Source organism: Nicotiana attenuata, unplaced genomic scaffold (assembly GCF_001879085.1).
Source record: "Nicotiana attenuata strain UT unplaced genomic scaffold, NIATTr2, whole genome shotgun sequence".
Taxonomy (NCBI): Eukaryota; Viridiplantae; Streptophyta; class Magnoliopsida; order Solanales; family Solanaceae; genus Nicotiana; species Nicotiana attenuata.
Window position 1 is genome coordinate 89,417 of NW_017673753.1, and position 15,803 is coordinate 105,219.

General features: G+C 39.5%; 1 protein-coding gene across 1 annotated transcript; it reads right to left on the reverse strand.

Annotated features, from left to right (window-relative positions):
- Positions 1-882: 882 nt before the first annotated feature.
- LOC109217176 lies at positions 883-1,673 on the reverse strand. The gene has a single exon (XM_019381402.1). It carries the CDS (start codon positions 1,568-1,570, stop codon positions 1,175-1,177), a length of 396 nt encoding a protein of 131 aa, XP_019236947.1. The 5' UTR covers positions 1,571-1,673; the 3' UTR covers positions 883-1,174.
- Between the last annotated feature and the right edge of the window lie 14,130 nt (positions 1,674-15,803).

Sequence of the window (15,803 nt, forward strand, 5' to 3'; positions counted from 1 at the left end):
TCAATTAACATACTTTTGCATTGATGAAGAAATAGAGTTTCAACTTTTAATTATGTGTGTCGGTTTTTTCCCTTTTTATTCTTTTCATCTTAACTCAACTTATTCAGCCAAGATGCCAAAAGCTCGATTTTTCAACTTTTGTACTGCAGCTCCATAGTTCTAAATGCATAACTTAAAGAGTGAGAAACTAACAAAAAAAGCTGAGAAACGCAAAACAAACCACCAAAAGAAAGCCAAGTAAGTTTTAGTAGGGGTACATACAATCTTTTTCTAATTCCAGAGTAGTCAAAAGTGCAAAAAAGCGCAAACGTCTATTGGAGCTTTAAGTGCAAAGCATAATAAAAACGTGGTTTAGCAAAGAAAAACGCCAACCAAGAAAAAATAGAAAATAGAAATGTAATGCAAGAAAATGTAAATATAAGCACAAACAATATTTATTTGGACAAATGTATAGAAAAACTACAATTAAGCTATGTATATGTTGTTATACGCTTAAGACACCATGCTTTAGCACCTCAACGCCTACACTGAAGCCCAACTAAGTGAGGCAAAGCGCACAATCTGAGCTTCACGAGCTTCGGGGCTTAAGGGCACTTTAAGCAGCCTTTCACAACAACAACAACAACAACAACAACGAGTAGGATTTACACGGCCTTACCCTACCCTGGAAGGGCAGAGAGGCTGTTTCCGATAGACCCTCAGCTAAGCAGCCTTTAACAACATTGGCTAATTCTCGCATTTTGTTTTTTAATCACACTTTAAGTGAGCATACACGGTATATCAAGGAGAATGCACATACTATAAAAGGAAATCCAAGACGCATTGCACGTTCAGTCATAAATTCCACATATATCCTTCAATTAGATAAACCTCGAGCATGAATCAACAGGATCATAAAGCAATTAAGAAACAAATCAAACAAGCACTGGCTAATTGTATAATTAGCAAAATCTCAATATCAGAACAATATAACCCAACCTATTGAGCAGTTAACCAAGTCGTACAACATTATTACTAGTAATTAACGATCAAAGCAGTACAACAGAAACACGGTTCACTAAATATGCCATACCATATAACTAGCACCAAAAAAGTGGAGCCGATCCGATCCGAAAATGAAAATCCCAAAACCTGAAACCCGATCCAATATCCAAACGAATCATTCAGTTCAATCCTAATCCTGAGCCTTCAACTTCTCCACGCGCTTATTCAACTGCTCAACTTTAACAACAAGGCCAGTAACAGAGTACAACAGCCAGTAGAAAACGATAGCACATGCGATGAGGAGCGCATTGCGCTGAGACTTCATGATGGATTTCTGATGACGTAGGTATTCAGATGGGGAGCAGGATTCGTGTGACTCGCAACTGGGTCGGGTCTCGTACTTCCAGTAGATATCCATTAATAAGAACAAGCAAAAAGGTACAATCGAGAGGAAAGGTTTGAGGAGATTACGGGTCACGGTGATGAGCCCCTTTCGGAGCGGGTCAAGACCCGGAATTGTTAGGAGAAGGAGCATGATTGCTTCTGCAGCCGCGGCGTAGCCGAGAACAACCCATTCCAACGCCATTGATGTTTGAGGGGAGAGAGGGAAATTGAAGGTGATTTTTTCAAGGAGAAATGTACGTAGGCTTCGAATAAAAGGAAAGTGAAGACTTGAAGAGTGGTTTAATTACGAAGGAAGGAAGGTATTAAAAGTGTCAAAAAGAATCTGGGCTGAGATTTGCTTGGACCAAATTGGCTAAGCCCAAACTTCACGTTTCCAAATTAACCAAGGAGTTAATTTGAGAAGAATTAACTTAAATTGCCGCCTACCCGAGCGCATAAAAATAGCCGACAAATGTATAATATATGTTTAGTCATATATGATAATTTTATAATATATGTGTATTGGTTAGAAAAAGTGACTGTAAATTTCACCGGCTATTCGTGTAAAGATCCCTTAATTTGTTATGACACATTAATTAAGAGAAATTTATCTCAAAATGCCTCCCACTAAAACAAAAAGATAGATAAATAATATATGTATATATATGTGTAATTATATAATTAGTGTATAACCTATATATTGAAAATACTTTTGGTCGAGCCGCCAACTGTGTAACTTCCCATTAATAAGGGTAAAAGTAAAAGTTCTATAAAATTTAGTGATAGTATAAAAGAATCTTTACACTTTCAGTATATCTAAATTAAACACATTAATTAATAGTCTACACCTCAATTAGAGAATATTGGAGTAGCCTATATGAATCATATAAATCTACTATATTTATGCTCATTAGAATCATTATAGTTGAACTATTTCTACTAAGGCATTTAATATTTCAATATCCCTCTTAATGCAAGTTAATATCATAAGGTAAAGCTAATTATTTATTCAACAAAATTGGGCTGATGGTATGTTAGGAAACATCATTTTCATGTGTTGGGTAAAATTTCGCGTTAAATTGATTAAAAATGAAAATACAAACTTATATTCCTTCTAGAGTAAGAAAATGCCAAGCACTAACATTTGTATTTAAACTTGTTTAATTAAGCCTTCTTCTCTGACAATGTGAATACATGGACCATTACAAAGCGTAGACTTAACAACTAAGAAAGGTGCGTCGTCATTTATTGAATCGACTCTAAGCTTAGTCTAGAAATTAAAGTGCAACGAGAGCATTTAACTCGTTCACATTACCCTCTAATGGCTAAACCAATCACAAATTCATCAAAAGCATGATTACTCTGAAGCAGAGGCGGATCCAGGATTTGAAAGGGGCGAGGACATCATCATCAAATAAAAATTTGAGCAAATGTTAAAGTGAGAATCGAAGTCGGGCAGTACATTATAAGTCAAGTTGTGCCCCTAAATGGACCAATGCAGTAGCTTAAACTTTGAATCTTAGAGTGCCAATTAAAATATAAAAGAATTACAGCCCATGTCACTTGGCCTAATAGCCCAACCGAAAATGGCCCACATTTAAAGCTCTTACCCTATATAGCCCATGTTGTACATAACTTGAAAGAAATTTTTCAGCCTTTAGCCCACTATTAAAGACATACTTTTAGGGTTTTTATTATTTTCTTCTTTCTTCATTCCCTTCTCTCTCTCACCGCCTCTCACTTCTTTCTCTCTAACCCACATAGATCCCTTATCCTCTCTTAACCTAGCCCCCGCTATTCCCCTCCTTTACCCCCTACGCAGTTCTGCCATTAATGGCTCGAAGAAGGCTCGAAGAAAGACTCCGTCGTCCATGGTGGCAAGCAGAAGAACGAAGAAGATTTTTGAAAGAAACATGAAAATACACGCAGATCTGAAAATAAATAGCTCTCAAACATGATTTGCACCGACAAACAACCACTAATTTTGGAGGATTTTGAAGTTTGAAGTTCTGGTAATTTTGGAAGATTCTGAAGTTTGAAGTTTGAAGTTCTGGAAAATCATATCTATGTAGCAGGTTGTATCGACACTGTATGATAGTGTATAATTGTGTATATGGGTATACAGACACCTCTTATACACTATTATACATGTTTATACAAGTTATACAATATTGTATAATTGTGTATAAATGTGTATATTTGTGTATAATGTTGTATAAATATATATTTTTTCAGTTTATAAGGATGTATATACATTGTTAGCGTGTAAGAGGTCTCTACAGAAGTTTGACACTTCCTTCTCTTCTTCTTTTTCGTGTATGTGCTATATGAAACAGATTTGTACGCGTTGGAGGAATTCTACAATTCATTTATCAATTTTTTATTTTTCTTTTATCCTGTTGGATTGCTTCAGCAATTGCACATAAATTGCACATAAAGGTGTTTGAATTTCTTACCTTCAGATAATATGTTGATTGTGTGAAATAAGCTGTTTTTTCGGGAATTAGCCTATTATTTTTGGGCTATAGATTTGCAATGTGATATCTAGGCTATTATGTTGCAAGTCAGATGTGTGAGTTGTACTTATGTGAAATTATCCCTTAAAATATATACTTGTTATTTAAGATATATATACACATATTTTTTTTTTTTTCAAATTCCAATTACCTCCCTACCATAAGGGTAGATCTTCCTCTGCTCTGAAATTATCGAAAAAGTGTACCCGCAGTATTTACATTCAAGTAAACAAGAAGTTAAGCGATAAAAATGCTATATGTAAAGCATTTTTTGCATTTATATTGATTTGATGAAAATATTGAGTAATTCTTTTTTCCTGAAGTTGTAGCATCTCAAACAGTCAGGAGTCATCCATTATAGCGCCAACAGTGCGAGAACATTATGTCAAATAGGAAAATGACACTGTATAGTCGCTCTCAAAATATTAACCGAAAATATATATATTTTTGTGTATANCACTAAATGTATAAGAACCATGATCTTGGATTTTGCAAGAAAACAGAAAATCATTCTTTAAGTAATCTTGCTTTTCACATTCTAGACCTTTGGTTAAGTTTTACTACTATTACAAGAGAGAATAAGCAGGTAGCTCATGATCAAAATTTATTGCTTATTAGTTAATAGTAAAAACAACAAGGTCTTGCATACCTTCCTGACTATCAAAATAATGTAAATGAAATTTTCTGAGTTGGAACTTCTAAAACCAGTTGTGAATTATATAAGTTTGCCAAAAATATGTTAACTTTTGTAAGCGAATGAGGAGTACTAGAAACATTGATACAATGAAGGATGGTCAAAAAATTGGAGATTTTGTTTCTAAAGTGAAATGTAACCTTTGCATCGATCTTCTTTAGCCGGTCAGGCAGCATGAATGTCAAAATCAAACGGCGATTGTTTTTCCTCGGCGTATCAAACCAGTGTATGTCCATTCCTCTCAATGTATTGGTGAAAAAAATGCATGACAAGTGGGCCATCATGAGGTGACAAGTGCTTGAGTCAATAAAAGAAAACCAAAAAGTACGGATGTTTCTTTTTCCTGTGTTCTGGCTTCACTTCTGGATTTTTTTTTTAAAAGTTTGTCCGTATTTGGTTCAATGTTGGTTTTTCTCTTCTTTGCATAATTTATTGCTAGGTTTTCTACATGCATGTATGAAACTCTATCTGATTTGATATGTATGTTTGGCAAGAAATACTTAGGTGCACGTTCTCTTTTCTTTGCTTTTTTAGTTTGGGGTTGTGTTCACATTTTGGGGTTGTTCAAAATGATGTTTTTGGTGTTAAATTTTTGTTCGAAGTGGGTAGAACTAAATTTACATTTTATGGAATTCTTTGATTAAAAATATCTGAAATGTGTTTGTCACACAATGTGTTTGATTTAATTCACGAGAGAGATGCATTTCTAAATTAAATTTTCCAGTTGCCACTCTATCTCATCTCTATGTGTTTGTTTTCTTAAATAAGATTGAACCCCTGTATATATATTTGTTTTCTTTATGTTCTATTTTGTTAATGTTGTTCTGTGAAAAATTATGAGTTTTTTCTCCTAGGTCTTATTAAAAAATTGAAGTCGCGGTCGGTTCGGTCAGTTTTTACTTTTTAGTTTAACATTCTTGGAAAAGTCAATATTTTAGTAGCTTTCAATTGAAAAGAGAAGAAAAAAGTTATTCAGTCACTCTTTTCTCTTGCGTGATATATGCTGTAAGATTAAATATGCCATAGGAAAGATTAACATTCAACATAAGAATACAATATTGAGTTGAGATTGAGATGCACATTGTATTTTATTGCTCTTCCTAATTGGTGCATGTTGCTATTTTTCCTATCTCTAAGTTGTGTCATCGTTCTTTTTACATCTGAGATGGCTGCTCAATAATTTGCAAGGCTATTAAGTCTTTCATAATGAAACTTTGTTAATTTCAAGTATAAATGCACTTTCCCTATCTACTTCACTCATGGTTGTTAAGCATGGTTGTTCCTACTCAGAAAAGAATTATTCCTGTTGCAGTAATTCAATCACAAATTTATGTGTGTCCCCTATATATCTAAATATATATGCTTTTTATTGATATAACGAACATGTAATTCACTTAAGTTGACAGATGCAGAGTTTACGGATCGAGCTAGAAATGTCTGCCAAATGACTTGCAGCATTTTTATGTGCTTGGATGCACAGATTGCAAACAAATTATGTCAGCTCGAAGAAAAGGGATATTTAATTGAACAAGTGCAAAAGATATACAAACATTAGTTCATTGGTATTATTATTTATAGATACAATTATATATATATATATATATACTAGATTTAGTGTACGCACTTTGCGCGTGTATCCTATATAAAAAAACATAAACTTTTAAAAAATAACATAAATAATACTCAAATGTATCTATGTTATAAAACAAAGATTAACAAAAAAAATCACAAGTTCCTAAAAATAATATATGTTTATGATTTGTATCCACTGTAGCGATTCTTTCTTCCGGTTTATTTTTATTAATTGCTTCATTGTGCAAAAACGTTATGGAGTGATGTTTGATTAAAAGATAAAGAGGTTGTTCGATTTTACATATGATATGAGACCTTGCTAAATATACTGCTTTTATTTCATATTAATTTTTAAAAAAATTGAGTCTGATAGATTATTGACAATTGAAAATATTTTATTCATATTTTACTTAATTTATGAGCGCTAACTTATATCCTTATTTTAATTATGCTTTAGTAATAATATTAGGAATCGCAACTCGACAAATACTAATCGTTCTTATAAATGATATCTCGATCGTATCTTACTCTACATATAATGCCTTTCTAAAGTACTTTATATTACCCATGATGGATTACATAATATAATCAATTTTATTCCAATTAAGTGAGACAAAATTATACAGCTTTTATTAAAAATAACTTTCTTATCTTATATGTGTAAGGCGGATACTAAGATTGTACTTATAATATTGACTAATTAGATGAATGTTGAGACAAATTAGTTTATCCTGCTTATAAGCTTGGTGAAAAATATTCTTATTCATTGCTTGATTTGTATTGTAATTGATTAGATTAAAAGTAATGGCATATAAGACTAAATTTAAAATATAAAAAATTAAGAAAAAATCTCGGATACATGATTAAGATGAGAATAGATAAGAAATAAAATATAGAGTAATGCATTAATAAGTCACAACAAAATAATATTCTTGGAACCAAAACAAAATTTAAGAAACAACTTATGAAATTTAAAAAAAAAAAAAAACGAAGGTCACGTACACACACAAATTGTGAACAACAATTAAGGGAAGTAGTATTTGGTTTAAAGTCCATACAATTAGGTTGTCTAATTTTGGTAAAATCTTATTTGATTTTGAAATTCTAAATTTAGACCTTTTTACATAGTTTAAATAAGGAAGTGTTTAATATACAAATTAAATTAATTTTGAAGCCCTAAATTTCAGGCAAATAACTTAAATTATTATATTATCCAATATAAAATATATTTTTAAAGGGTGAAAGAGGCGAATGACATTTCGCTAAGGGCTTTCGTGCTATATATATATATATATATATATATATATATATGTACGCGCTTTGCGCGTGTGCCCCATATCAAAAAGTATAAAACTTTTAAAAATTATAATAACATTATTAAACTGTACATATCTAACGTGCAATTGTTAAATATCATTTTGAAGTATTTCTAACATTTGTTGTTGAGTTAAGAATATCATAATAGTGAATGATAATTTAGTATTTAAGAATGTGTTTTTACATTTTGGTACATAAATTTTATAGAAGATATAATTAATAAAAGGTAATGGATATACTATTGGATACCTAGAGAATCAAATATAACTTTTCACAAAAATTCTTTTTATTTTATTTTTTCTTTTACTAAGATAATTTAATTGTATTGAATTAAGTGGTTTTAAATTTAGATCGGCTATAAATTATTTAACAAACAATAATAAAATCAAAGGTGTGTCCTTAAAATATTAGTTAATTTTAATGTATCAAATACTAAGCATGAGATTTATAATTTAATTTTTTTAATATTAGGAGCTCTTACTAAATCAAATAATTAAAATTATTTACTTGCCAAAAACTTTTAACTCCTAAATAAAAGAGGATACTTTCTTTACTTACAAATTAGTATTAGTACCCGCGCGATGCGCGGAGAATTAAAAAGAACAATCTACACTGTATATTTTAATTTGTAAGTGTTGATATCATCTTTACAACCAAACATTAAATATATTTTGAGACTCCAGTAAATTTTTTATTCTGCCGCCCTAATAGATATTCCATGAAAAATAATGATACTATACAATTTGCTTGATATGAATGTTTCATAATAAATAATGATGTTATACAATTTGCTTGATATGAAGCTTGTGAGCAACATCAGTTTAATGATCTCTTTAATTTTTCATCTTCTACATGCCCTTGATAAATTTTCTTAAATATGGTAGTATATTTTTAGCACATCTTGGACTTTAAGTTTATTACTTAATATACTATTGTCACGACCCCAACCCGGTCGTGATGGCGCCCAACACAGTGCTAGGCAAGCCCGACCAATTCAACATTCTCAATCCCTCATATGGAGTTCATTACCAATTAACAGAGCTTAAATACCAAATTAACATGATTATAAATCTGTAACAGTAGATAAAATGTGCGGAAATCAAGAAAATATCACTACAAATCCCACCGATCTGGTGTCACGAGTCAAGAGCCTCTAATACAAGTCTGAGGAACAGCCTAAACAAAAATAGTCTAAGATGCTGAAAGTAAAGAGGATAGAGGGAGAAATCGGGTCTGCGAACGCCATGCAGCTACCTCGATGACTCCGGTGAGATCTGAATAGCAGCAATAGCTCAATCTACGCCTCCGGAATACCTGTATCTGCACACATGGTGCAGGGAGTAAAGTGAGTACTCCGACTCAGTGAGTAATAGTAATAAATAATGACTGACGGAAAGAAATCTCGTAAAAACACTAAGCAGTTCTATATCAAAGCAGTAAGAACATTTAAACGGCAACTGAATGATGAAATCAGGTAAAAATCCTTTAAGCCAGTGCTCAACTCATTTGCTCCTCACGATAACCGAAATCATAATTATACCGCTGCGGCGTGCAGCCTGACCCATATAGTATACTGCTGCGGCGTGCAACCCGATCCAATAATAATAGTCGACTGCGCTCACTGGGGGTGTGCAGACTCTAGAGGGGCTCCTACAACCCAAGCGCTATACTACTGCGGCGTGCAGTCCGATCCATATAAATATACTGCTGTGGCGTGCAGCCCGATCCGTATAAATATATATATATTGCTGCGGCGTGCAGCCCGATCCAATACATATCAAATACCCTCACAATGGGATTCTCAACCCCTCTCAGTCAATATAAACTTAGCCCCTCGGGCATACTAAGATAGGATAGGGACTCCAGCCCACATGTTACTCTCATTTTTGGTTTAGCTATTTAGAGCCAGTTCGTATTTTATTAAGCAGTTAGAAACATGACTGAGGGTATGATTTTTACCGAGTAAAGTGAGGTTAATCAGTACAAATACCCCTAAGGGTTCTACAGGTCGGCACAAGGCCCCAAACATGGCAACTAGCCCAAACTAAAATTATATTAATTAAGTCTCAGTCAAAAATACAATAGAATCAGCAATCGGGATGGACCAAGTCCAAATCCCCAGCAGTAATGGACCCCACGCTCATCATGCGGCGTGTGTCTCACCTCAACATAGCACTACGTTGTGCAAACCCGGGGTTTCAAACCCTCAGGACATCATTTATAACCATTACTCACCTCAAGCTGGCCAAAGTCCTAGCTCGCTATGCCCTTGCCTCGCAAATCAACCTCCTCTCGCGTCGAATCTGGCCAAAACCACAACGAATACGTTACAATAGGCTAAGGGAATATAACCCAATCGAAAAGACTCGAAAAATATCGAAATTCACGAAGTTGGCAAAACCCGAGCCCCGGGCCCACTTCTCGAAAAATCAGAAAATTGACATCACCGGATTTCTCATCTCGCCACGAGTCTATACATATCAAATTTACCAAAATCGGAGTCCATTTGCCCCTCAAATTCCACTTTGAAACACCAAATTCCCAAGCCCTAGCTTTACCCTCTTTTGATGAATTTCCACAAATTTCAATTTAAATTCTACCATAATTTCATGTATTTAGGCCAAGGAACTCACCTCCAATCACACCTAGTCGAAATCCCCTTCAAATTCCGTCCAAGAGCTCTCAAGTTTGCTTAAAAATGGCGGAAATGGACTAAAACTCGCGGAACAAAATAAGCTTAAAAACCCTTCTGAAAACAGGGATTTTCGCATCTGCGGTCCCCCACCGCATCTGCGACTACCGCTTCTGCGGTTATTTTTCCGCTTATGCGGATCCTCACTTAGAGAACACGACCGCTTCTGCGGTCCCCTACCGCATATGCGGACCTCGCTCCTGCGGAATATGGTCCGCTTCTGCGGAAATCTCCAAATCCACCTCCTCCGCTTCTGCGACACGAATACCGCATCTGCGGCCTCGCAGACGCGGCTACCCTTCCGCTTTCGCGGAGTCTTCCAATCGAGCCGCGGACCGCACCTGCGACCAAATAACCCGCATCTGCGGAACCGCATATGCGGCCCATATTCCGCAGATGCGGAAACACCAGATACCAGCAAAACCTGCAATTCACCAAGATTCAAAACTCCCCAATAGCCATCCGAAATCATCCCGAGGCCTCCGGGACCTCCACCAACGACCCAAACATGATCCAACACCTCATTCAAACTTGCTCGAATCATCAAAACACCAAAAATAACACCTAAACCATCAAATTACATCAAATTCAAGCCTAAGTTCATTCAAATCTTCCGAAACTCGCATTCGATCAAAAACCCAACCAAAACACCTCCGAATGATCTGAAATTTTGCAACACACATCCAAAATCGACTAACGAAGCTACAGCAACTCTCGGAATTCCATTCCGACCCTCGGATCAAAATCTCACCCATCAACCGGAATTCGCCAAAATACTAACTTCGCCAATTCAAGCCTAATTCTACACCGGACCTCCAAAATCAATTCCGATCACACTCCTAAGTCACAAATCATCCCCCGAAGCTAACCAAATCACCGGAAATCACATCCGAGCCCTCTAACTCACAAGTCAACATCCGGTTGACTTTTCCAATACAAACCTTCCTTAAAGAGACTATGTGTCTCATTTTCATCCAAAACCAATTCAAATCGACTCGTTCACTCAAGACTCTTATAATAAAACATGAGGGAGCAGAAAATAGGGAAAACGGGGCGGTAACTCACGTGACGACGGGCCGGGTCGTCACATCCTCCCGAACTAAAACAAACGCTCGTCCTCGAGCGAGTCAAGAAACATACCTGAAGTCTCAAACAGTTGAGCATATCTGCTCCGCATCTCTCGCTCGGTCTCCCAAGTAGCCTCCTCCACGGGCCGACCTCTCCACTGCACCTTTACCGAAGCTATATCCTTTGATCTCAACTTTCGAACCTGACGACCCAAAATAGCCACTGGCTCCACATCATAGGTCAATTCATCATCCAACTGAACAGTGCTGAAATCCAATACGTGAGACGGGTCCCCAACATACTTTCCGAGCATAGAAACATGAAATACCGGATGCACGCCTGACAAGCTGGGTGGCAAGGCAAGCTCATATGCCACCTCCCCAATCCTCCTAAGTACCTCAAAAGGTCCAATAAATCGCGGACTCAACTTCCCTTTCTTCCTAAACCGCATAACACCCTTCATGGGTGAAACCTTCAGCAAGACCTTCTCACCAACCATATACGACACATCTCGAACCTTCCGGTCCGCATAACTCTTCTGACGCGACTGTGCTGTACGAAGCCTCTCCTGAATCAGCTTCACCTTCTCTAAGGCATCCTGAACCATCTCTGTCCCCAATAGCCTAGCCTCGCCGGGCTCGAACCAACCAACAGGAGATCTACACCGCCTCCCATACAACGCCTCATATGGAGCCATCTGAATACTCGATTGATAACTGTTGTTGTAGGCAAACTCTGCAAGCGGCAAAAACGCATCCCAAGAACCTCCAAAATCAATAACACAGGCACGCAACATATCCTCCAATATCTGAATAGTACGCTCGGACTGCCCGTCCGTTTGAGGATGAAACGCTGTGCTCAACTCCACCTATGTACCCAACTCCCTCTGAAAGGTCCTCCAGAACTGAGAAGTGAACTGAGTACCCCTATCTGAGATAATAGACACTGGAACTCCATGCAATCGGACAATCTCCCGGATAAAGATCCCTGCCAGTCGCTCCGAAGAATAGGTAGTACATACTGGAATGAAGTGTGCGGACTTGGTCAGCCGATCCACAATCACCCAAATCGAATCGAACTTCTTCAAAGTCCGAGGGAGACCACTCACAAAATCCATAGTAATCCTCTCCCATTTCCACTCTGGAATAATCATCTGCTGAAGTAGACCACCCGGTCTCTGATGCTCATATTTACCTGCTGACAGTTGAGACACCGAGCCACAAATCCTACGATATCCTTCTTCATCCTCCTCCACCAATAATGTTGCCTCAAGTCCTGGTACATCTTTGCGGCACCCGGATGAATGGAGTATCGCGAGCTGTGGGCCTCCTCCAATATCAACTCCCGAAGCCCATCCACATTGGGCACTCAAATCCGGCCCTGCATCCTCAGCACACCATCATCATCAATGGTCACATCTCTGGCATCATCATGCTGAACCCTGTCCTTAAGGACAGGCAAATGAGGATCGTCATACTGGCGCTCTCTGATGCGATCATACAAGGAAGACCGAGAAACCACACAAGCTAATACCCGACTAGGCTCCGAAATATCTAATCTCACCATCCGATTGGCCAAAGCCTGAACGTCAACTGCAGAGGGTCTCTCCCCAACTGGAATGTACGCCAAACTCCCCATACTAACCGCCTTTCGGATCAAAGCATCGGCCACTACATTGTCCTTCCCCGGGTGATACAGAATGGTGATATCATAATCCTTGAGTAACTCTAGCTACCTCCGCTGCCTCAAATTAAGATCCTTTTGCTTGAATAGATGCTGAAGACTGCGATGATCAGTGAATACCTCGCAAGATACGCCATACAAGTAGTGCCTCCAAATCTTCAAAGCATGAACTATAGCAGCCAACTCCAAATCATGTACAGGGTAGTTCTTCTCGTGGGGCTTCAACTGGCGAGAAGCATATGCAATAAATCTACCCTCCTGTATCAATACACATCCGATCCTAACTCTCGAGGCATCACAATACACAGTATAAGAACCTGAAGCTGATGGCAAAACCAACACTGGAGCCGTGGTCAAAGCTGTCTTGAGCTTCTGAAAGCTCTCCTCGCACTCGTCCGACCATACAAATGGAGCACCCTTCTGAGTCAACTTGGTCAAGGGCGATGCAATAGAGGAAAATCCCTGAACAAACCGGCGATAATAACCTGCCAACCCAAGGAAACTACGAATCTCTGTGGCTGAGGTCGGTCTAGGCCAACTCTGCACCGCCTCTATCTTCTTCGGGTCGACCTGAATACCCTCGCTGGACACCACGTGCCCCAAGAAAGCCACTGAACTGAGCCAAAACTCACACTTGGAGAACTTTGCATAAAGCTTCTCCTCCCTCAATCTCTGCAATACAACTCGCAAATGCTGCGCGTGCTCCTCCTGACTACGCGAGTACACCAGAATATCATCAATAAAAACAATAACGAACGAATCCAGATACAGCCGAAACACACTGTTCATCAAATGCATGAACGCTGCTGGGGCATTAGTCAGCCCAAAGGACATAACAAGAAACTCATAGTGCCCATATCTAGTCCTGAAAGCAGTCTTCATAATACCCGAATCCCTGATCTTCAACTGGTGATAGCCCGAACGAAGGTCAATATTGGAGGACACCCTCGCTCCCTGAAGCTGGTCAAATAAATCATCAATACGAGGCAGAGGATACTTGTTCTTCACTGTTACTTTGTTCAATTGCCTGTAGTCAATGCACATCCTCATGGTGCCATCCTTCTTCTTCACAAATAGAACCGGTGCACCCCACGGTGACACACTAGGCCGAATGAACCCCTTATATAGGAGTTCCTGAAGCTGATCCTTTAATTCTTTCAACTCTGCTGGTGCCATACGATATGGTGGAATGGAAATGGGCTGAGTGCCCGGCACCAGGTCAATACCAAAATCAATGTCCCTATCCGGCGGCATGCCCGGCAAGTCTGTAGGAAACACATCTGAAAACTCCCTCACAACCGGGACAGAATCAATGCTAGGAGTCTCGGCTCCAACATCTCTCACGAACGCCAAATAGGAAAGGCAACCCTTCCCAACCATACGCTGGGCCTTTAAGAATGAAATCACCCTGGTAGGAACATAGTCAGTCATACCACGCCACTCGATCCTCGGTATACCCGGTATAGCCAGAGTGACTGTCTTAGCATGACAGTCTAGAATAGCATGACACGGAGATAACCAGTCCATGCCCAAAATAACATCAAAATCTACCATGCTCAATAGCAACAGATCAACTCGGGTCTCCAGACCCCCAATAGTAACCAAACATGACCGGTATACATGGTCTACAACAACCGTATCGCCCACCGGGGTAGATACATGAACAAGTAAGGCAAGACACCCTCGGGTCGTACCCAAATGATGAGAAAAATATGAAGACACATAGGAATAGGTGGAACCGGGATCAAATAAAACTGAGGCATCCCTGTGGCAGACTGAGATAATACCTGTAATAACAGTATCCGAAGCAATAGCATCTGTCCTGCCCTGAAGAGCATAAAAGCGAGCCTGACCACCGCCCGATCGACCACCACCCCTGGGGCGACCCCTGGCTGCCTGACCCTCACCCCTAGCTGGCGGGGCGGGTGCTGAAGAAACTGGACCAGAAGATGAGGGCTGACCCCTCTGCTGAGATGAGCTAGCAGCACGACGAGGACACTCCCTCCGCATATGCCCGAACTCTCCACACTCATAGCAACTCCCGGGTGCTGGGAACTGGGACTGAAGGGAACCCCTCGCGCCGGAGTGACTAGCTGATGCACTCGGCCTGGAAGAACCCTGAGCAGATGGAGCACGAGACGAACTCTGTGCTGGAAGAGCGCTGAGAGATGGCTGACTCTGCTGAGAACCCTGATAACCACGACCTGAAGATCCTCCTCGGTACTCGGGTCGAGCTGACTGAGCGGGCCTGAAAGAACGACCCCGACCCTGCTGGAACTGGCCCCTCGAAGGAGCGCCACTGTAACTACCAGAACCTCGAGGCCTCTTGGCCTCCCTCTCATCTCGATCCTGCCGGCGAACCGACTCAATCTCTCGGGCTATATCAACCACCTCCTCGAATGTGGCACCCAGCACTCGCTCCCTAGTCATAAGAACACGAAGAGGGTAGGTGAGACCATCAACAAACCTCCGGATACGCTCACGATCTGTCGGAACCAGCCAAACTGCATGACGAGACAACTCCGAAAATCTCATCTCATACTGGGACACTGTCATATCTCCCTGTCGTAGCCCCTCAAACTGTCTGCGCAGCTCCTCCCTGCGAGACTGCGGTACATACTTCTCCAAGAAGAGAGTGGAGAACTCCTGCCAAGTCAAAGGTGCTGCACCCGCCGGCCTACGCCGCTCATACGCCTCCCACCAAGTGAAGGCAGCTCCCGTAAACTGAAAGGTAGTAAAAGCCACACCACTGGACTCAAGAATCCCCGTTGTACGGAGCATCCGCTGACATCTGTCGAGAAAACCCTTGGCATCCTCGCCCTCAGCTCCACTAAATGTCGGAGGCTGGAGTCTACCAAACCTCTCGAGGCGACGCTGCTCGTCCTCGGGCATA